This window comes from Salmo salar, chromosome 05 (genome assembly GCF_965601325.2).
Source record: "Salmo salar chromosome 05, fSalSal1, whole genome shotgun sequence".
Taxonomy (NCBI): Eukaryota; Metazoa; Chordata; class Actinopteri; order Salmoniformes; family Salmonidae; genus Salmo; species Salmo salar.
In genome coordinates this window covers 53,330,001-53,353,436 of record NC_138295.1, presented here as the reverse complement: position 1 = coordinate 53,353,436, position 23,436 = coordinate 53,330,001, and the positions used below count along the sequence as shown (strand labels likewise).

General features: G+C 43.2%; 2 protein-coding genes across 3 annotated transcripts in view; one reads left to right on the top strand and one right to left on the bottom strand.

The window, feature by feature from the left end:
• Positions 1-1,973, bottom strand: LOC106605079 (nuclear receptor subfamily 0 group B member 2). The gene is made up of 2 exons (XM_014200357.3): positions 1,109-1,973; positions 1-794 (listed from the first exon to the last, which is right to left on the bottom strand). Exons 1-2 carry the CDS (start codon positions 1,638-1,640, stop codon positions 553-555), a joined length of 774 nt encoding a protein of 257 aa, XP_014055832.1. The 5' UTR covers positions 1,641-1,973; the 3' UTR covers positions 1-552.
• Positions 1,974-12,342: 10,369 nt separating this feature from the next.
• The window catches only part of LOC106605077 (zinc finger protein 407), a 157,684-nt gene continuing 146,590 nt past the window's right edge, over positions 12,343-23,436 (top strand). The window contains exons 1-2 of one of the 2 annotated variants that reach the window (XM_014200355.3): positions 12,343-12,449; positions 15,147-18,771. In XM_014200355.3, the coding sequence (XP_014055830.1) occupies positions 15,228-18,771 (3,544 nt within the window). In that variant the 5' untranslated portion in view covers positions 12,343-12,449; positions 15,147-15,227. Of the gene's footprint in view, positions 12,454-15,146; positions 18,772-23,436 lie in introns of both variants that reach the window. The other variant, XM_014200354.3, reaches the window with a different exon arrangement.

Below are 23,436 nucleotides of genomic sequence, written 5' to 3'. Positions count from 1 at the left end.
TTGTATCAAAATATATTTATAGAAAATATTCTGGAGGCAGTCCCAGAAATGATTTACATTTTTCATGCAAACATACAGAAAACAAACAATGTATCTAAACGGTATTCTGCAAAATATACATGATTTTAAGGAATGTGTATTGTAGACCGTAGTGTAGCCTGTCTGATATAACCAGTAAAATGTCTGTTATAACTACCAGCCATTGTGACCTCAATTTTCTACCAAAAATGTTGCTAATATACAGTAAATGTTGCTCATTCATAGTTGGATGTAAACAATAGCAAACTTTTCTCATATTTTCCAGAGAAAAAAAATATTTCCCTATTTGGTCAGACATTTATTACTGGGAATAAAGAATACACATTTATTTTGTTTCCCCTTATAACGAGCTCTTATTTGTCAATCTCTTCACCACATGACCAGACACCCCAACTCAGTCCCGGGGACTCAATATCCCTCACAGTGGGAGCCCAAACCCCTCAAGTTCAAGTTTCAACTTTATTGTCCCAGCGGGAAATTATATCAGGTCTCTGTATATCAGCCTTGCAGTAGCTACCTGCTGAAGAGCATATCGACCAGGAAGTCCAGTAGATCTGCTTGGCCAATGACAGGACGGAAGAAGAGCTCGGTGATGAGGTTGGGTGTGATGGTCTTGAGCATGGACGCCGCGAGCAGGATATGAGCAAAGCGGCTTCGGTCCCCAGGGTGGAGTGGTTGGACCACCTCCCTCAGAGCATGCTGAGCCTCCTGCTGTAAGCCCTCCACGAATAGAGCTGCCTTTAAGTCTTTCACATCTGTTGAGGAGGACAGAAATGTATCATGAGTGGACAAGCTACATTTTATACACAGGGGTACAGTACAGTACTGTTCAGTTATATATGATATTGCAATTGATTTTTGTAAACCTACTGGTCAGCTGGATTCACTGAAAGTATTTTATGTTTTGTTGCGTGTGTGGACAAGCCCTTAACAAGTCTTATTTAATGTTTGAATTCTATATGTAGGGAGGTTTATTAGATCATCAAGCAGCTGTGAGGACGTAAAATCCCTACCGAACAAACACTTCCATTGGCTGGTTGAAATATTGAAGTTTTAAGGCAAACCTCACCTGGGTTAAATATCATGGTGCCCTTGAGGTATGCGTACTCCTTTGGACTTAAATCCAGACTCCAGAACTTTTTGAGGCATGACTTGAGTTTGTTCACACCAGCCAATGTGGGCTGCTCTCTTTCCGTCTCTGAGCTCTCTTGAGAATTCAAGAGGATTCTTTTCAGCATGCTATTGGCAGGGGTGTCGATGACGTCAAAGTTCATGCCTTCCTGGGCCAGACCCAAAATAAAGAGTGGCACCCAGCAACTGTGGAGGAGCGATAGTTGATCGTTCTTTGGGAGTTGGTTGAAAGCAGGTACGTTCTTCATAAAGTGAATTGTTTTCACCAGCACTCCCGATGCCTCTTGGCAAATGTCTGCTGGACTTTTCAAGCACACTGTCCTTCGCATCTCACAGTTGCATCTAGGAGGTATCAAGTTGTAGTTCAGGTTGTTGTGGCCTGACTTGGAATTTTCTTGATTGAGGATGTTGTAAAGGATAGCATTTGACTGCCTGTCATTGTAATCTGTACATTGACATGCGTTATCCATTTTGATGAGATACAGAACAAACTCTCAAAAACAAAATGAAAAGCTGAAATACATTCAAATGTTCTTGTCCTACCAAGACAGGCTCTTGTTGAGGTGGCGTGTGGTTGTGCGGATGCCTTACACCGTGCTTCTATTTATAAGGCCAACCCACTGAGCTAAACTCGTGCACCTTGACCTGTCAATACGTCCTCGGCGAAAAACAAAGAGCCCCTAAAGAGCAGACAACTCGACTGACGGCGTCCCCTAAAGAGCAGATAAGGTATTCTTATTGAAAACCAATGGATAGAGCATATCCATATCGGGCGGGGTAAGCCTAATCTGTGTGACTCTGTCATTACTCCAGGCTGTACCAAGCTACCAAGGACTGTGGGAGTACTCAAGCACACTGTATATAGCTCCGCTCATTGCCAGCTCACACCTATGCTGGACACGGGCCAATGTAAACAGGTAAGGGAGCACTGACCTGTCAGCTAAGTCCTTGAGAGATGTACCCAACCTTTAGTTTAGTTCAGGCTTCCAAAGGGCTAAATATACCAAAAACAGTAGGCCTGCATACCCGAATGGATTTCTTGGATAAAAATTACGTTACATTATATCTTACATTGAACAAAAGCTTACAGATTTGTTGTATACAATGCCAGGAATGACAGACGGAATAATAGTGAAACTTGGTGGAATTCAGTGTGGATTTGGAAGCTACAGCCCTTCTGCCCTAAACTCTGATCCCAGTCATGTGTCCCCACCGAATATTCCACACTGACTCAGAAGCCTGTCTCACCAATAATGTGTTTTCTGGGCAAATCGGTCCAGCAGACTTCTCGATACCCAAACTAATACCAGACCCCGACCAAACCAATACGCAACCTTTTGAGACCCACACCAAGAACCAAACTCTTGAGACTGAAATCCAGACCAAGTGTATCGAGAGCCTGACAAGCCCAAGACCAGTTAAAATGTGGAAAAACAAGATCCAGAACGAGACACAGAGCAAGGCCAATCTGAAGGCGTCCCATCCGGTTTCCACAAAAAGCAAGGTGCCCTGACACTTTTGTGTTGTGTCACTACTTTTAGTCACATAACTCTGACAAGAGATATCTTGACCACACGAGTTGAGAGACTAACTATGGTCTGGGACCATGAGCTGAGATCCCGACCTAGACCTGAACATTGATGCTGGGACCCAGACCCAATGACCAATACCAAGACCACATTTACCGTATGTGGCATTGTGTGATCTCAAGACCAAAACCACAAGATCAAGATTCTATCTCTGGTTTCAACCAACTCAACCATTTAAAGTATGTAAATATATTTTAAGCGTTTTGCCAAAAAAAAACATGATTATTTGTCTCTCTGAACTTAAACAATCAATTGATAGATTTTAAACATGTCTGTCATTGAACAACCCCATGCCATTGATTAGATAGTGAAAAACTGGTGGATATGGTTTGTTATCTTTGCAGTGCCTAGCACAGAGGTTTGAACCAGATAAGCTGATTACTTTATTAGTCTGATAAATTAACAGGATGTGAGCATGTGTCATACAGTGCACTTGGAAAGTATTCAGACCCCTTGAATTTTTGTACATTTTGTTATGTTACAGCCTCATTCTAAAAGTGATTAAATTGTTTTTTCCTCCTCAATCTACACACAATACCCCATAATGACAAAGCAAAAACAGATTTTTTGAAATGTTTGCACATGTACTAAAAAAGTTAAACTGAAATATCACATTTACATAAGTATTCAGACCCTTTACTCAGTACTTTGTTGAAGCATCTTTGGCAGTGATTACAGCATCGAGTCTTGGGTATGACGCTACAAGCCAGTCTATTTGGGGAGTTTTTCCCATTCTTCTCTGCAGATCCTCTCAAGCTCTGTCAGGTTGGATGGAGAGTGTCGCTGCACAGCTATTTTCAGGTTTCTCCAGAGATGTTCGATTGGGTTCAGAGACTTGTCCCGAAGCCACTCCTGCGTTGTCTTGGCTGTGTGCTTAGGGTTGTTGTCCTGTTGGAAGGTGAACCTTCGCCCCAGTCTTAGGTCCTGAGTGCTCTGGAGCAGGTTTTCATAAAGGATCTCTCTGTACTTTGCTCCGTTCATCTTTCCCTCGATCCTGACTAGTCTCCCAGTCCCTGCCGCTGAAAAACATCCCCACAGCATGATGCTGCCACCACCATGATTCACCATAAGGATGGTGCCAGGTTTCCTCCCGACATGATGCATTGCTTTAGACCGCCTTAGACGGCTGGGTTCTTGGTCACCTCCCTGACCAAGGCCCTTCTCCCCCGATTGCTCAGTTTTGCCAGGCGGCCAGCTCTAGGAAGAGTCTTGGTGGTTCCAAACTTCTTCCATTTAAGAATGATGGAGGACGTTGTGTTCTTGTGGACCTTCAATGCTGCAGCCATTTTTTGGTACCTTTCCCCAGATCTGTGCCTTGACACAATCCTGTCTCGGAGCTCTACGGACAATTCCTTCGACCTCATGGCTTGGCTTTTGCTCAGACATGCACTGTCAACCGTGGGACCTTATATAGACAGGTGTGTGACTTTCCAAATCATGTCCAATCAATTGAATTTACCACAGGTAGACTCCAATCAAGTTGTAGAAACATCTCAAGTATGATAAACAAAAACAAGATGCAGTTGAGCTCAATTTCGAGTCTCATAACAAAGGGTCTGAATACGTATGCAAATAAGGTATTTTTGTTTTTTATTTTGAATAAATAAGCAAACATTTCTAAAAACCTGTTTTCGCTTTGTCATTACGGGGTATTGTGTGTAGGTAAACAATTTAATCCATTTTAGAATAAGGCTGTAATGTTAAAAAAAATCAAGGGGCCTGAATACTTTCCGAAGGCACTGCATGTGTTTTGGGTAAGGAGGCATAGTAGGGGAACCCTGTTTAACACAACACTATTGCTTCAATATCTTTTATACTTTTTATAATATTTTATCAAGCTAGAGTCTCTGATACACTGTTTCAACTTTCAAATACTGTTTCGTAGCTATCAAAATGTCTAAATCAGAGATTTCCTGCTGAAAGTAGTCAAGGTCAAGGTCATGAGCTGAACAACTGCAATAAAGAGATTGCAGGTGCAGGCCGCCAATGGTATCGCCAGTCACCTGAATGCTTGCATGACTTCCACTTTTAGTCACATAATTCTGACGAGACGGTGCCCATTGGTGTATTTTGAGGAGTCTATCCAAACAGACGAAAAAACATCAACATGTTACGTCTGTGGGATATGAGGGTTATGAAGAACTCTTCATAATAATCACGATTTTGTCGGGGTACACCTAGACCTGAATTTCAGAAGGGGAGGGGATTTGGCCCATGGACTTGGCTGGGAGGATTTTAGAGGAGGGTGTGGAAAGAGGATTCACCCTACCAAAGAGGATCCACCCTGGTTCCACCACTTGCACTAGGCAAAACACCTCAACCTCTCCGCCATAACAAATTGAGTAGCTCGCAGGAGGCCAGCCCTCACCCAAGATGTGGTTGATGCAAGATGTGGTTGCCGAAATACATTGGTGGAGTGGTGTGCATAATCGGTGTGCATCTGACTTGAAATCCATAATTTTAGGTATAGTCCTTATTGAGTAAGGACGATGAGACAAATTGGCTAAAAAGGCAACTGAATTTAAGATAGACAACATTTCTCTGGCAATAACCTGTTACAGTCTGCACAGGGAGGTATGAGATCTGTATTGTGGCGTCTTCTAGGGCTTTTGTAATGTATCTGTATGCTCACGGGCGTAACTAGCTAGTTTAACGAAAACATGGGGATATTTTGCCAGATACATTCTCTACAGGGAAATAGTCAGACATGCAGGTGTCCACTTTCCAGGACAAGCATCCAGGCATTGTAACTCCTGAGGCATGCTGGCAGTTGTAAATGCCTTTGATAAGGCTTGTTTTTTTATTGAGGTGAGGAGCAGTCTGAGACTGGCACGGAGGACGGACACTTATCACCGCAGAGATAGTAAAAATCAAACACTGTCCTTCATTCTGGAAGAATGTCGTAAGGGCTGCGTTCTTCGGTCTTTGGAAAACAAGATCCCGAAAGTGGTACATTTGCTCTGAGACGTGTGACGCAGTGGCCATTGCTGTCACCTGAGGAATGTCTTTGTAACAAGTTTGTTGACATGCTTTATTGCTTTCACACTGTTTTTAATACACCCCAGCCAATGTCTAACGCCTCTACTTTCAGCTTGTTACACTGTTGATACTGTGTTGGAAAAACAGAAACAGTTGATAGTAACAGCAATCATTACTGGTGAGGATGTTAACTGCACAGTTCAAACAAGACTCAAATTATTGTCATGAACTTACTATACAATTGTAATTATCGTGGTATATTTCTTTGTCATATTCAATTTCCCCTGAACAATATCACTTATTAAGCACAAGGGTTGATCGTAAGCTGCGCAGCATCTCTCCTCTCTGCTACCAGGGTCATTGAACTCTAGAGCGGGATATTACCATCCTCTCTGACTCTGTGTGTGACCGGCACAACTCTTATTGGCCTTGATCTACTGTGCATGTCACAAAGGTTCACATGAGTCAACGTTCATATGGGCACCAGAGCCGGTCGGTGACATCGCCGCCTCTTGACAGCATGTCGAACTCCCAAAACGGCATGCTCTCTAATTATCTGAAGGATCTTGTCGATGGACTTGGAGCTCCCTCAAACGTGTACAGTATCACTTACAGTAGGCCAATATCAAATCAAATCACATTTTATTTATAATTTGCGCCAAATACAACAGGTGTAGACCTTACTATGAAATGCTTACTTACAAGCCCTTAACCAACAATACAGTTTTAAGAAAATATAGTTAAGAAAATATGTACTAAATAAACTAAAGTAAAAAAAAAAAAGATTTCAGTATATCTATTCGTATATCATGACACTTGCCTAAAGGATATGATTTTCATTGCTTTACTGATTGGATGACTACTCTTTTTTGCTTTTTCTTATTTTCCCTATAAATTCAGTTTTATGGGAAAATACACGTTTGTTTCAATCCCTCACAAGTTTGCTGCAGCTTTGGAGACATATGTTGCCACCATTTTATATACTCCAACTCAATTTGAATTTGATCTGTATTCTAACTCTTTCTGAAGTTGAATTCAAAGTTGAGTGACCCTTGTGAAAAACACATTTTATCATCCCAATTATCTATACTTTTCAGACTGAAGTGGATTTGTGTCTCTTGGTGTCAGCACCCAGAAGCCACCTATATTTCTCGTTTTATTGCCTCCAATTCAAAAATACTGCCATAAAAGCAGAGTTCAAGGCCAAGGAGAGGCCTTCCTCTTTGTTGTCTCTAGGTTGCTGAACTGTGATAACCTACAGGTATTCTACAATAGTTGTGTCTAGGGCAAGACTGTAGTAACAAGGAACTCAGAAAGCATTTGATAGTTTATGACTTAGTCACAATTAAAATGGATTTTCATGGCATTGCGTGACATATGTTGTTCTGTTTCATACAGAGCATCCTTCTGGAAAATAAGGTTATGATTCATTGATTCAAATAACCTTATGGATTATTTGAAATATGCCAATCTGTAATAGTTGTTTTATTATACAGTAAGCAACCTATTGTTTCAAAGTCTACGTTGGAGGGACAAATCCTTTAAAATATGACCATCTCATTCAAGATTGCTCAGGATTCTGGGTAGGGATTAGGGTGCAGGAAAAAAGCCTAAATGGGGTACTCTTCTCATCTCAATTTCTGCACTTATCTAAAACACCTAGACAGTTGAGCGCAAATCAGCTGGTGGCCCCCTCAGCACAAAGGAATGAGAAATGATTAGACGACACAACCCTGGTAGCAGTACTGCACACCATCCATATTGGATCTAATCCAGGCAAATACCTACAGTGGCTTGGCATTTTTCCTATGTTGTTGCATTACAACCTGGAATTAAAATGGATTCTTGGAGGGGTTTGTATCATTTTGTCACGCTCTGACCTATGAGAGCTGTTTTTCTCTGGTTAGTTAGGTCAGGGTGTGATATGGGTGGGCAGTCTATGTTTTTGTTTCTATGTTTTGTTCTTGTTTTCTATTTCTAGGTTGAGTTTTGGATGATCTCCAATTAGAGGCAGCTGGTTCGTGTTGTCTCTAATTGGAGATCATAGTTAAGTTGGGGTTTGTCTATGGGGTTTTGGTGGGTAGTTGTTTTCCGTTTTGTGAGTATCACCTGACGGAACTGTTGGCTGTCCTTTTGTTGTTTTTGTTTAAGTGTTATCATTAAAGTAAATATGAGCACTCTACACGCCGCGCCTTGGTCCCCTTTATACGACCCTCGTTACACATTTGATTTACACAACATGCCTACCACTTTGAAGATGCAAAATATTTTTTATTGTGAAACAAACAAGAAATAAGACAAATTAACAGAAAAATTTAGCATGCATAACTATTCACCTCCCCCAAAGTCAATACTTTGTAGAGCCATCTTTGGCAGCAGTTACAGCTGCTCGTCTCTGGGGTATGTCTCTATAAGCTTGGCAAATCTAGCCACTGGGATTTTTGCCCATTCTTCAAGGCAAAACTGCTCCAGCTCCTTCAAGTTGGATGGGTTCCGCTAGTGTACAGCAATCTTTAAGTCATACCAAAGATTCTCAATTGGATCGAGGTCTGGGCTTTGACTAGGCCATTCCAAGACATTTAAATGTTTCCCCTTAAACCACTCGAGTGTTGCTTTAGCAGTATGCTTAGGGTCATTGTCCTGCTGGAAGGTGAACCTCCATCCCAGTCTCAAATCTCTGGAAGACTGAAACAGGTTTCCCTCAAGAATTTCCCTGTATTTAGTGTCGTCCATCATTCCTTCAATTCTGACCAGTTTCCCAGTCCCTGCCAATGAAAAACATTCCCACAGCATGACGCTGCCACCACCATGCCTCACTGTGGGGAGGTGTTGGGTTTGCGCCAGACATTGCGTTATCCTTGATGGCCAAAAAGCTCAATTTTAGTCTCATCTGACCAGAGTACATTCTTCCATATGTTTGGGGAGTCTCCCACATGCCTTTTGGCGAACACCAAACGTGTTTGCTTATTTCATTCTTTAAGAAATTGCTTTTTTCTATCCACTCTTCCGTAAAGCCCAGCTCTGTGGAGTGCACGGCTTAACGTGGTCCTATGGACAGATACTCCAATCTCCACTGAGGAGCTTTGCAGCCCCTTCAGGGTTATCTTTGGTCTCTTTGTTGCCTCTCTGATGAATCTCCTCCTTGCCTGGTTCGTGAGTTTTGGTGGGTGGCCCTCTCTTGGCAGGTTTGTTGTGGTGCCATATTCTTTTCATTTTTTAATTATGGATTTAATGGTGCTCTGTGGGATGTTCAAAGTTTTTGATATTTTTTTATAACCCAACCCTGATCTGTACTTCTCCACAACTTTGTCCCTGACCTGTTTGGAGAACTCCTTGGTCTTCATGGTGCCGGATGCTTGGTGGTGCCGCTTGCTTAGTGGTGTTGCAGACTCTGGGGCCTTTCGGAACAGGTGTATATATACTGAGATCATGTGACAGATCATGTGACACTTAGATTGCACACAGGTGGACTTTATTTAACTTCTGAAGGTAATTGGTTGCACCAGATCTTATTTAGTGGCTTCATAGCAAAGAGGGTGAATACATATGCACGCACCACTTTTCCATTTAAAAATTAAATCTTTTTTTTTTTTTTTAAACAAGTTATTTTTTTTATTTCACTTCACCAATTTGGATTATTTTGTGTATGTCCATTACATGAAATCCAAATAAAAATCTATTTAAATTGCAGGTTGTAATACAACAAAATAGGAAAACTGCCATGGGGGATGAATACTTTTGCAAGGCACTGTAAATGCAGGTATTATGGGTTATGTCTGCTAAATGACGTAAATGTAAAGATGTAAATGAAATGTGTTATTACATGTATTACTATGGGAACAACATTTTAGCACCCTCTAGTGTTCTTCTAGGAGAAGCATAGTCAGCCTTTCATGCAGTGTTTTTTTTGTATTACTTACAATGGGGTTACATCAAAATGTATATCAAGCCGTCGTAGTTAAAAATCAATAACTATTTGCATTACTACTTGCAATTATATCATGTTTCTTTGAGATAACTAATCAAAGGACCAAAGAGCAACTGTTGGTTTGTTGCGTGAAATCTATTTATTGACGATATCCTGCAAGGAAGACGGGCAGAGTTTCAGTCAGTGTCCAACATAGTCAACCCTTCCTCTCTCAGTAGAGACAGCTGGGTACAAATGACTAATGAACCTCATGAAAAATTGGAGATGGGGGCTGCGTTTCTAACCATCCATGTCATATGATTTTGACTGTGATGAATTAAGCAAAATTACTGGGAATGTAAACAGTGTACTCAATGCACGGGTATCATTTATCATCTCCTGACCGGATAGACTACCGTATCAACTAAGGCACATGCATTAATCCATTTTCAAACTTCACCAACGAACAGGGATGTGACATGGTTACGGTGATTAATTAACTGACACATTGTGTGTCTGTCTGGAGTGATGCTCCCACTTGTGGGCTGTATACAATTGCCAATGAAATAGAGCAGTGGAATACAGGGACAGTGCAACAAAAAAAAGTCTAGGTAGTGCATTTGAGATCAACTACATTGCAGTCAGACTGTGCAGAACGCTGATCTACATATCACCTTGCATCCCAAATCTACACACTATTAGATTGTGATTCTGCCTCCCTCGCCTTGCTGGAACTGAGCCTCTGCTCACAGGTGTGCTCATTTGATGCCTGTTCTTGAGCAACTAAATTGTCTAAAAAGTAGGCTAGTTTCCTTTCTGCCATCTCATTTCTTCCATCTCTATTGATGTGTAAGAAATGTAGGTCTACAAGTGAAAGCCTGGTAATCAACCTCCATAGTTCCCAGTTGTTTTGAATCTTGGTCAGTGCTGTTTATGATACTTCGGATGTCCCCACCATAATGGCGCGTTCATGTGCTAGGAAACTCTGAAATGTCCGACTTGCTAACTGGTTGTAGTTATACACGTGCTGCGTTAAACAAATCAGTTCAGTTCCGGCTAGCAATGAACGCAGCATTAAACCCAAATCCATCATCCTTTTTTTTTCTCGTTTTTTAATCGTAGAAAACCCAGTATACGTACAAGACGTATACAAACAGACAATGATAACATATGCTAGGCTAGGGGGTACAACAAATTACAGATTATACAAAGATTCAAATATACACACGTATTGATTGTTTTAACAGCTTTCTTATTAGACGAAAATAGAATGGTCTTAATATACTGTTCGAATTCCTTATAGAAAACAAGGAAGAGTGTTTTTTTGTTGTTGTGAATTTACATTTATGAATCTGAAGTTTTCCCATTAGCACAATTAGATTCATGAGGTAAAATTGTTTTTCTTTATCCTTATTATAGTTAAGGAAACCGAGCAGCACATTATCCCATAAAAAAACTAAAGTCATCAAGAATATTAACAATTCTAAAACTATGAATATCTTGCCATAATTTCTTTACATGTAGACAATGCCAAAATAAATGTAAGACTGTTTCTGGATGCTCAACACAAAAAGTACAGTTAATGTTAATGTCTTTTTTGAGTTTCTTCAGGTAATGATTTGCAGGGTAATACTTATCAAATGTATTTATATAGCCCTTCTTACATCAGCTGATATCTCAAAGTGTTGTACAGAAAAACCCAGCCTAAAACCCCAAACAGCAAGCAATGCAGGTGTAGAAGCACGGTGGCTAGGAAAAACTCCCTAGAAAGGCCAAAACCTAGGAAGAAACCTAGAGAGGAACCAGGCTATGAGGGGTGGCCAGTCCTCTTCTGGCTGTGCCGGGTGGAGATTATAACAGCGCATGGCCAAGATGTTCAAATGTTCATAAATGACCAGCATGGTCAAATAATAATAATCATAGTAGTTGTCGAGGGTGCAACAAGTCAGTAACACAAGAGTGTCAGTTGGCTTTTTCATAGCCAATCTTTGAGAGTATCTCTACTTATGGATCATTCTGAAAGAGACCTCTTTGACCTTGTTAATAAGAAGGTATTTGTCTGGTAAGAACCATACTTTTTTCCAAAAGATATTATTGACAAATGTATTCCAGTAAGTTGTGACATAAGGAATGCATACAATATCCCTTTGAAATAAAGCCCGTATAAATCTGTTGTTCTGATGGAGCAAGGAGAAACGCATTTTTTCCTATTGGAGAGTCAACTGGATTAAGCGAGGGTATGTCAAGAAGGTGAGGTCTGGTTACACCATAAACAACATGAGAGTTCCAGATAGAATAGCATCAAAGACTATGGCAAACTCTCTAGGTGTAACAGGGATATTGTAATGAGATAAAAAATCCTCATAATTGAGTAACAATCCTTCTGCATTACAAAGTTGACTCACCAGCAAGATATGATTAGTAAACCAGTTCTTAAAAAATAAAGACTTGTTTCTATACAAAATATCCATATTGTTCCAAATGAAATACCTATGCGGAGGGAAATTGTTTATATATTAACGACCACGCTAAGAATTCCTGTCTATGAACAGCAGATAATTTTTATAGGAATCTTATAAATGTTATTGTTACAAAGTAACATGAAATTGAAGCCACCAAAACGGGAGAAGATATAACGACGGATGAAATTTCAAATTGAAGTGTCCATCATCCATCTAAATCGGAACTTTCCGAGTTGTCCTGAACACCACATCAGCTTGCTAGAGTGACGTATGGTACGTGCTACGGTACGCCACTTGTGACCAAGGGGGAAAAGCGCGGACATTGAGAATACTGGGGAAATTGTAGGTAAGCTGTTAAAACTACCATCATATTGATTACTTAAATACGGGTCTGTAATACCTAAAGCATTGTGGATATTTACAATTTATGTACAGCAACTGTTTAGCTTATAAACACATGTATTTCAAAGGTCGACATTAGCTTCCTTTTTGGGCCTCTGTGCTGCCGTCGTTTTTAGGGCATAAGAGCAAACAAGTCCCACCTCTATGCCGCACTCATTGGACGACAGTGAAAATACTCTTATCTGATAGGACTGGCTTCACGTAACTCAAATTTCTGGCTCTTGTGTATTTTCATGAATATTTTGAACATATTGGTATCGGAATGATGGTTGACACAAATATGAACCAGTCGGAATGAAATAGCTACATCCAAACCGACCTTGACGCTAATTTCCCAAAAGTCGAATATTACTTGATACCCTTGTTCTTAAATTAGAAGAAATACGTTTGGAAGGATGACCCATATATTGAGAAGTTTTACTTTAGCTACTTTTGGCAGCACTCTGGCATTGGTAGCAACTAGCCAGTGGCAGTGTGATAGCCGACCAGCAATGTCTTCAAATTAGCTGACGTTAGTCAATTTGCTGCCAATATATATGCAGAACGTCGACCTTAACTATATCGTACATGCATAACCACCGGACCACCCATGCTAGCTAGCTAGTTAGACCCTCGTGGCTGTAACTGGCTAACGCTAGCTAATGCTAAGCTAGTTAGCTAAGGAGTTACTAGGTAGGAAAGCCGGACTCCCAGTTGCAAGAGCCTAGCTCTGCTTAACACTCCACTCTGTCCAGGGCAACGTGGAGACGTACTGAAAAACGAGTCTTCAGCAGGAAAATAAAGTTTGAATTCATGCAATTATATGTGAAATGTACCCGGTTGGCTGTCAAGTGATTAGCACAGTTCGTCAGATAATTGTACTCCCTAACATGCTCTTATTATTTTACTTTAGTCACATACTGTATTTTCTCACTCCAGTAACCACCTGACTTTCTTCAAATCTTTAAATTACACTGAACAAAAACAAACGTAACATTTTAAGTGCTGGTTTCATGAGCTGACATAAAATATCCCAGAAATGTTTCATACACACAAACGTATTAATAAAAAATATGCACACATTTGTTTACATCTAAGCATTTCATCCTTAGTCAAGATAATCCATCCATCTGACAGATGTGGCATATCACAAGCTGATTAAACAGCAGGATCATTACACAGGTGCACCTTGTGCTGGACAATAAAATGCCACTAAAATGAGCAGTTTTGTCACAACACAATGCCACAGATGTCTCAGGTTTTAAGGGAGTGCACAATTGGCATGCTGACTGCAGGAATGTCCACCATAGCTGTTGCCAGACAATAACATGTTAATCGCTCTACCATAAGCCATGTCCAACGTAGTTTTAGAGAATTTGGTAGCATGTCCAACCGGCTTCACAACCGTAGACCACGTGTAACCACGCCAGCCCAGGACCTCCACATCCGGTTTCTTCACCCGTGGGAGGGGCGGGTGCAGAGGAGTATTTATGTCTGTAATATAGCTCTTTTGTGGGGAAAAACGAATTCTGATTGGCTGGGCCTGGCTCCCAAGTGGGTGGGCCTATGCCCAACCATGGCTGCTCCCCTGCCCAGTCATGTGAAATCCATAGATTAGGGCCTAATTTATTTATATTGACTTATTTCCTTATATGAACTGTAACTCAGCAAAATCTTTGAAATTGTTGCATGTTGCGTTTATATTTTTGTTATTACCATGTAATCTCTCACCAATTTGGACACTATCTTGAGATAAATCAATACTTTGAAGACATGTCCTGGCAAGGCATGTGAGAGGGTGGCTAGACTGGCTACTGGAACAGGTGGTAAGAGGAGCAGGTCAGGTTTAGTTCATTTCCATTTTTTTTTTTAATAAATCATTGCCTGCTTTTAAAGCAAACTTGACCACGCATATAATTCATTTGACCTATTATCTAAATGTTTGAGGAGAGTAGTCATAAAATTCGACGGGGAACAAAAATTAGTTCATGTAATGTCAAGGTGGCGCGAAGTCCCACGTACTTGGGAATTATATTTTTGGCATCAGGTTGAAAAAGATATTGCATAGCAATGAGATTTTGACCAAAATTCTCACAAGCGATTGGCACCCCATCCAGAGAGATGGTGCCTAAATGTAGACTACAGTAGATAGGTCACAAGAAGGGAGAGTGAAATATCTAAGCCAGCTAAGTTCTTAGGAGACTCGTCTGTGTCAACCATCAGCTGTACTAAATCTATTGTATAATGTTTATAAATTAGGTATCTTTGAAGTTAAATAGATTTAAAGGGGAGAGGTAAATAGAATCTAGGCCTAATTAATTGTAATTTTCTTCAATTTATGCTACTGACCACTCACTGCCTTTCCCTGTTTTTTAAAATATTTTTTAAAATCAAATGCAACATCACATGCATGCAACGTCAACCACCTTATCATTGAACAGTTTCATTCTGAAATCACTAGATGGCGACCAATACCTACATTTGGCCAACTTCGTTTTTGAACATGTGGAATGATCTCTGAGTAGCCTACTCCATCTATATCATTTGAAACACAGTTTTGTTATATGAAACACAGTATTGTTATGTTGTATTTATTTTGTTCAGCTAATTTCACAGTCAATTATATGAGGATTGCCCATCTTAAATTTTACTTTACAGGAACAGGATCATAACTTCATTGATTGCTGGAACAGAGTCCAATTTCCTCTTCTCATGTAAAGACATCAGGAGTTGTCTAACATGGACAGAGAATTAAGGTCAGGGAAGGAGATTAATGAGGACAAGGTGCCTCATCATGGGGACACAGGAAATGTCTGCACAGAGGAAATGGAGAGTGGAGGAATTCCTTCCCTAGCAAAGAGGCCCAGGCCTGATGATGTCACAGCTGACAGCACAGGAGAGATTGAGGAGGACACCAGCAGTAAGGTGGCTGATGGGAAGGAGTCAGACCAGCCCCCTCGGGCTGAGGTGAACGTTACCCCGGAGACAGGTTACGGCCGTGCCTGTCCCATCTGTGGCTTTGTGGCCAAAACTCCAACTGCCTTGAAGATTCACTCCAAGAGGAAGCACACCGGTAGAGGAAAGACCAGGGGTCTGAGCTCAGCTGAGGTACTTGTTGAAATAGATGGCTCCACAACCGGAGCAACAGCACAGAGTTCTAATTACAAGACAGGTGGAGACACTGAGGAGAAAGTGAGCAGCTGTGAGAGACAGCAGGATGCCACAGAGAGTCAGAGCCAGGGCACAGAGGCAGAGGGTTCTGAGGGGGAGGTGACTTCAATAATAGCCAAAGAGGAAATTGCTGAGAAACAAGGGACAGGGAGAGATACTTTTGATATGAAGGTGACTACAATTGCTACAGAGGAGATTGCAGAGGAGGAGCAAGAAAAGACCCCCGGTAAGAAGATAGTAGGTAAACGGGGCCCCAAGCCCAAGACTATACATGCTTGCAGCTACTGTGGTCACGAGTTTAGGGACAAGCCAAGCCTAGATACACACATCAAGAGACGCCACACCAAAGAGATGAATTACTTCTGTGAATTCTGCTTGTACTCCTGTGTGGCAAAGTGCGACTACGAAAAGCACTGTCTTAGTAACAAGCACAACAAACGAGTCGCGGAAAGCAGGGAATCCTCTGGCCTCTCGTCACCCATGGACAAGAAGACAGCCGAACAGGCTCAAATCTTTGCCCCCACGACGACTCAGACCCGGGCGTCCAAGCGTGCGCTCGGTGCCAGGTTCCAGCTGCAGTGCGGGAGTTGCGAATTCAGGGTCAGCAACTCTGCTTTGCTGGAGAGCCACGCTCGGCTAAAGCACCATGGCGAGCATCGCTTCCTCTGTAACGTCTGCCACTACTACACCGCTACATCCGAGTGGATGGACACACATGTGTCCTCGGAGAGCCACCAGCGTGTGGCTGAGGAGAAAAACACAGGGTCCTCCTTTGAGGAGTGCGTTGAGAAGGTGAGCACAGATTCGGTCGGGGACGACATGCTGACAGATGACGTGGCGGTAGGGGTCATCGGACATGATGGAGAGCTGCGATCTGATGTTAATGAGGAAGCTGTTGAGGCTGCGAAAGCCGTGTTGGAGAACATGGAAGAGAACACGGACGAGAAAAGCCCCCCCAAGAGGAGGAGAGGCAGGCCAAAGGGGCCTGCTGCAACTACATGTGAATACTGTGGCCTTCTCGCCTCCAATAGTACCAATCTAAATGTGCATATTCGTCGTAAGCACAGCCGGCAGTACAGCTACACCTGCAAGCTTTGTTCTTACAACTGTGTGACGAAAGGCGACATGGACCGACACTGTGTCACAAAGAAGCACCTTAAACGCGTGGAGGATGCTAGCAGCGATGGCCAAGTGGACCTGGATACATCAGTGCAGGTCGTGAGTAAAGAGTCAGGCTCTCAGGTCAGCGAGGGTGAGGCTATACATCCGAATAGTCCAGTCAGAGCAGGGTCCAAAGGAGAGGAGGGGGCCACGGACAAAACAGGGGAGCTGTCACAAGACGACGTCAAAGCACAAGTGAGCAGCCCGAAAAAGAGCAAGTACGACTTGGTCAACTCCTGCAGCCATTGCAGCTTCGTAGCTCATTCGATTCCCTCCCTCGACCTCCACGTGAAGAGGAGACACACCCGGGACTTTGAGTTTGTGTGCCTGGCGTGCAGCTACTACGCGGTCACGCGTCGAGAGATGTCTCGCCACGCCGCCACGGACAAGCATAAGCAGAAGAGTGAGGTCTACCTAGAGAACCTGGAGAGCTTTGTGGCGGAAGACCTGGCACAGCCGGAGGAGGAGGCCATGGAGCTGGGGAACAGAGCTGACCCTGATGCTGACAACAATGCTCACACTGAGGATCTCTCCCCATCAGTGCCCCCTGACACAGACATAGAGCAGCCCACAGGCACAAGTACAGACCAGCCTAACATTATAGATACAGATCAACCCACAGAGACAGAGCAGCCCAACGACACAGACACAGACCAGCCCCCTATCATCGATACAGAACAACCCACAGATACAGACCAACCCACAGACACAGACCAGCCCAACGACACAGACACAGACCAGCCCCCTATCATCGATACAGAACAACCCACAGATACAGACCAACCCACAGACACAGACCAGCCCAACGACACAGACCAGGCCCCTATCATCGACACAGAACAACCCACAGACACAGATACAGACCAACCCACTGACACAGAGCAGCCCAACATCACAGACACAGACCAGCCCCCTATCACCGATACAGAGCAACCCACAGACACAGCTACAGACCAGCCCACAGACACAGAGCATACTACCACTAACCCCACACAGACTTCTGACGTTTTGAGCAATGAGCATGCAGCCCCAATAGTGGAAGTTAGTGGCACTGTTGTTGAGGAAAACACAGAGATCCAGGTGGCTGGTGAGGCGTCCTGTGGTGGCTCGGAACAAACCAGCAACGAAGCTCCAGGTACGATTGAGCCTCAGGAAGCACCAGCCGAAATCACCATAACACCGCCTGAGGAAGGCCAGAAGGAAGGGGCCGAGCCCGAGGCGGAACCAGAACTATTCTGTTCAGACGACGACGTTGAGATGGCTGATGAGAAACCTGACATCTCTTCCCCAGAGAAACAGCTCACCAGGGCGCTGCCGTTCGACGCTTGCATCATACCTCTCAAGTCCTTGACTGAAGCCGAGCTGGCGTTGCATGAAGAACGCATGGCTCACTCTGTTGAGGGCCACTCTGGCCTGGCCGGGGCGGGCAGTTTTCAGAAGATCAAAAGAACCAAACCTGTAGGGTCTTCAGGTCTGTCCAAGGGGTTAACTCCCAACCCCCGCATCCGCTGCGAGGACTGCGGCTTCGTGGCGGACGGCATGAGCGGCCTCAATGTGCACATCTCCATGAAGCACCCGTCCAAGGAGAAGCACTTCCACTGCATGCTGTGCGGCAAGTCCTTCTACACGGAGAGCAACCTGCACCAGCACCTGACCAGCGCCGCCCACCTGCGCAACGAGCAGGCCAGCATCGAGGAGCTTCCGGAAGGCGGTGCCACCTTCAAGTGCGTGAAGTGCACGGACCCGTTCGAGACGGAGCAGGAGCTGTTCGTGCACATCAAGGAGAAGCACGAGGAGCTGTTGCGCGAGGTCAACAAGTACGTCCTGGAGGACACGGAGCAGATCAACCGCGAGCGCGAGGAGAACCAGGGCAGCGTGTGCAAGCACTGCGGCAAGGTGTGCAAGAGCAGCAACTCCATGGCCTTCCTGGCGCACATTCGCACACACACAGGTACGTTGTCTCCCAAAACATTTATTAGAAAACCTTCACTGCTATTGTTTTTTGGTTTTTGTTAATGATAACATACCTCGTTTTTTTAAATGAGTTATTTTAAAGTCATTGATAGCTGCATCACTAATGTTCATAGGTGCTATTATACAGTGTATACACCACTTAGAATGTACCAGCATTGTCAATCATTACATGTGTTGAACATCAGGTTTTGAGATACTGTAGTCTAGCCTATATAGCGGTATCAGGGCCAGACCAGGTATCAGAGGAGAGGCATGGTTCATGTAGTGGTGTGAGCTTAAGCCATGCATTGGAGGAATGGAGACGGAAAAAGACTGAGCTGCAGGAGATGCTAATGGACCACGGATTGGGATTCCCTGTGCACCGCCTGGTCAAAGACATGTGCGACTCATAATTGATGTGTCCATTACCAAGACTCGGTTGTAATTATAGTCAATAAGTCTCTGTAAATGTGTTAAAGCTTTGGCTAAAAGCATTGGAGACCCAAAAGGGAGGTGGGCTAATAATTTAAAATAATCAATGCAGGCGTATTCAAAGCCCTTCATTTCCCTTGTGTGTGTGTGTGTGTGTGTGTGTGTGTGTGTGTGTGTGTGTGTGTGTGTCAGCCTACACGGTGAGCTGATTATCCTCAATCCATTAAGATTTATCTTGTCATTTATAATGCAAATCAGGGTTCGGCTGGTCAGGTCTATGACTGGGGAATGTCTGGCGGGTTAAGAATAGAGGGCGCTCCATTACTCTTCCTTGACCATGTGTATTAATTGCTTTTAAAATCAGCTTAATGTAGGAATGAGAAGTGAGGGCGCCATCAATAAATGCCCTTCTCTGCTTCCTCCGGTCCGTCCCCCTTTCAGCCCAAACTTTAATGGTACTTTAATTGGAGTACAGACAGAGCTCTATGGTCGTTCTGGGTGTATTATGTGTCTCTCTGTGTGTGCGTGTGTCTGAGGTTGTGTGTGTGTGTGTCTGTGTCTCTCTCTCTCTGTGTGTGGAGTGACTGACTAATGGCCGAGGAGGGTTAAGGTGTGTGGACCGTCTCGGAGAGTTGACGGAGAGGTTGCCAGTAGCAGAGTCAATGAGAGGTACTGCCACGATGCACTATGGTAGTCATGTGGGTCAGAATGCTCAGATACTCAGGCTGCTGCTGCTTTCTCTAAGTGTGTGCCCTTACCCATCACTGAGACGACATGATTAGGCCTACTTCTGTTTGGGATGACCTCTCAACTTCTAATATGGGGTGAAGAGTCGCCATCGTCTCACCATTGCAAACTGGTTCAGGTTGGCATATGGTCTGTTTTGCTGGGGTACGTCTTACGATTGATTAATTCAGAAAAATAAAAACATACAAGCAGAGCATCTAACTGTCTTTACTTTGGCATTCCCCTCATTTCTCTGTGGCTCAACAAAACCACACTTTGTGGTTACGTGGCATGGGGAGACTCACACATACTGTACAGTAAGACTGAATTGAAATTCTGTTTGTTGTACAGGCGAGTAGTCTGAAAGGACAGACAACATCAATAAGAGAAAGATTATGAGGCCAAATGATCAACATGTTGATGTATTCTTTGCGTGATATTTTGTTGAATTTGTAATATTCTGTTATGAGCCTGCTACAGTATTTCATATTGCCATGTAAACAACGCCATTACTCTGGTCCCAGCTGAGGAAAAGTGTTACTTAAGCAAATGAAAACAGTGACACTTTAAGAAGATGTGTTTATCAAAGTCAAGGGCACATTTGGAGGTCTCGATTTGAGTATTGTCGTTATTTTTTAGGTGGCTTTTTCGATTGAATTATCTCCTTATTTATCTCCTTATTTATGAGTTTGTTCATTTTCTTTGCCTATTTGTAGAATGCACCTATTTCTTAGCATTTTGACACCGTATGCTAGTTATTATTATTGCTAAGTTCCCTCATTACATTGAGTTATTCTCTCTTTGTATGTGGTCATTTATCGTGTACACTTCTTCCAGTGCTGTGGAACAGGACTGTGGGGTCCACCAGTGTTTGGACTGGGAGCACGTCCAGATCGTTTTAATTAAACCAAGATTTTTTATTTACTTGATTAATCAGTGAAATCAGGAGATGGTGGGAGGCTGCACGCATATTTGTCAATTTGTCCCCTGGGGGAAAAAAATACTTACATTTTGCCAATGAGGATGCAACTGGATTTGCATTTTGAGCTAAATTGGTCACTTTTTCACTTGAGAGAGCTGTCTGACCTTCTGAGGCCTGGGGTGGGTTGAAGTAATGGGCACACACACATAATCACCACACACACTTGCCAAACATGCACACACACACTCTTTCTCTCTAACAAACAAACAAACACACACACACACGACACACACACACACGCACACACAGACACGCACACGCACACACACACACACACACACACACACACACACACACACACACACACACACACACACACACACACACACACACACAATGAGTTTCTGAAGGTGTAAAAAAAAAAACGAGTTACAGGAACTTGATTTGTATGTGTTGGTCTGGCTGTACGATGTCTGATCGGGCCTCTCTTGATGAAAAAGTTGATCCTGGGGTGGTAGACAAACATGGATGTTATGTTCCCACAACATTTGATTGAAAATTCAACACTGGGAAAAAAAATCTGTCCCTTTTTAAATATGTTTTAAAAGGGGTTTATCTACTTCGCCAGAGTCAGAGGAACTCCTGGATACCATGTTTATGTCTCTGTGTCCAGTAGGAAGGAAGTTAGAGGTACTTTTGAGAGCTAATGCTAACAAGCATTAGCACAATGACTGATAGTCTATGGGTATCTGCTAGCATTGCCAAAATCCTGAAGTATCCCTTGAGGGAGAGGGAGAGGGAGAGAGAGAGGGAGAGAGGGAGAGAGAGAGAGAGAGAGAGAGAGAGAGAGAAAGCGCATTGCGGGTCATTACCCATCTCATCTGGAATGTGAGGGAGCCACATTGCCCCTGTGTGGTTGGCAATATTAATTTAACAATTTCAATAGTCAATTTCAGTTTCATGGAGGCTGTTTAAGTGGAGTGGTGGAGTATTAACATGATGAGACGTGAGAAGGGAGGGATGCTACGTCTCTCTCCTCCTGTCTCATACTCACTCACACAGCCATCTGGCCAGATCCTCTGCGCCTGTCACTCGCTTCACCTCGGCTTGGGCGTGTGTGTATGTTTGTTTTGGGGAGCACATCATAGGGGTGTGTATCGATGCTAAATGAAGAGGCCCGATTCACCGGCGCTCATGTGTTAACGCCCCTCCCTCGCCTGTTTGCGGGCCTTGTTAGCACGCGCTTGCCTTTCAATCTTCGTTACCGGCTTAAAATTCAACGTGTCGTACTTCCAGCTCGCGGCAAGTGAACCGTGTATGAACAAATTAGTAATCTACACAAAGTGCTTAATCAAATCAGCGGCTGCCCCTGAAATAAATATTGCAATGAGTCTTGGGATATTCACTGGGAGAGCGGATTGCATAGCGAGTATATTATAGGAGGTTTCCAGTCAGATTAGTGTGTCGTACTGGAGAACTGCTGCTTTAGTCTGTCTGCATGGGACCTGGCCCTAGTCTGTCTGCATGGGACCTGGCCCTAGTCTGTCTGCATGGGACCTGGCCCTAGTCTGTCTGCATGGGACCTGGCCCTAGTCTGTGCGACACCATCCACATGAATGGCCCTTACTTGTAATTGCATACACATCTTGTGTATATTCTATCTACACAAAGAAATAACAACGGCTGGGGTTCAATTCATTTAGGAAAAAATAGCACTGTTGTTGCAATCATGAGTTGACTTATGCATAAATATTATAACTAGGCTAACTGAAACAGCATTGGACTATTATTTTGGGGCATATTTACAATGCTACAGTACTATTCTGCGGCATGCTGCAGCGCCTGTTTGATTGAATAGGCCTTCCCCAGTCAGTGTGTTCTATTAGCCTAGGGGGTGGTGTCCCGTCTAGCCATCATGGGCGCTGACGATCCATAGCAGCCCCCTCTCTCGCTCTGCTGCTCTTAAATGACAAATGGCGGGCAGAGACTGTGCCACTCTCTCAAATGCCACTGCCACCCCACCCTCCCCATTTTATTAATGAGAATAATTAGAAGGATACCTCCCTGCAAAGCCAGGCAGAGTGATTAGCGCTTTTAACGATGGAACGTGGTAGTGAGTGCACACAAAATTGATTTACGTGTTCTGCCTGACCTTTGGTATCCAATTTACGCATCCAGAAGCAAAAGAAGGAAGAGTAGGTAAGAGAGAGATGGAGAGAGTGACGGGGAAAGATAGAGAGGAGTAGATTGAAGGAGAGAAAAGCCATGTACTCCCTGTAGGAGCTTGTGTTTTGTTTTTTATATAGTACCAGTCAGAAGTTTGGACACACCTACTCATTCAAGGGTTTTTCTTTATTTTTACTATTTTCTACATTGTAGAATAAAAGTGAAGACATCAAAACTATGAAATAACACAAATGGAATCATGTAGTAACCCAAAAATATTTTAGATTTTAGACTTCAAAGTAGCCACCCTTTGCCTTCATGACAACTTTGCACACTCTTGGCGTTCTCTCAACCAGCTTATTTAATAATTTTGATGTATGTCCTGGACTCAGGGTGTCTGGTTGTTTTACAGTCAAT

What these genes read in the sequence shown, in the direction of transcription:
- LOC106605079 (XM_014200357.3), bottom strand. Translation starts at nt 1,640, where the DNA reads ATGGATAACGCATGTCAATGTACAGATTACAATGACAGGCAGTCAAAT. An exon ending in CACCATGATATTTAACCCAG is followed by an intron (nt 795 to 1,108) that starts GTGAGGTTTGCC and finishes CCTCCTCAACAG; the next exon opens with ATGTGAAAGACTTAAAGGCA.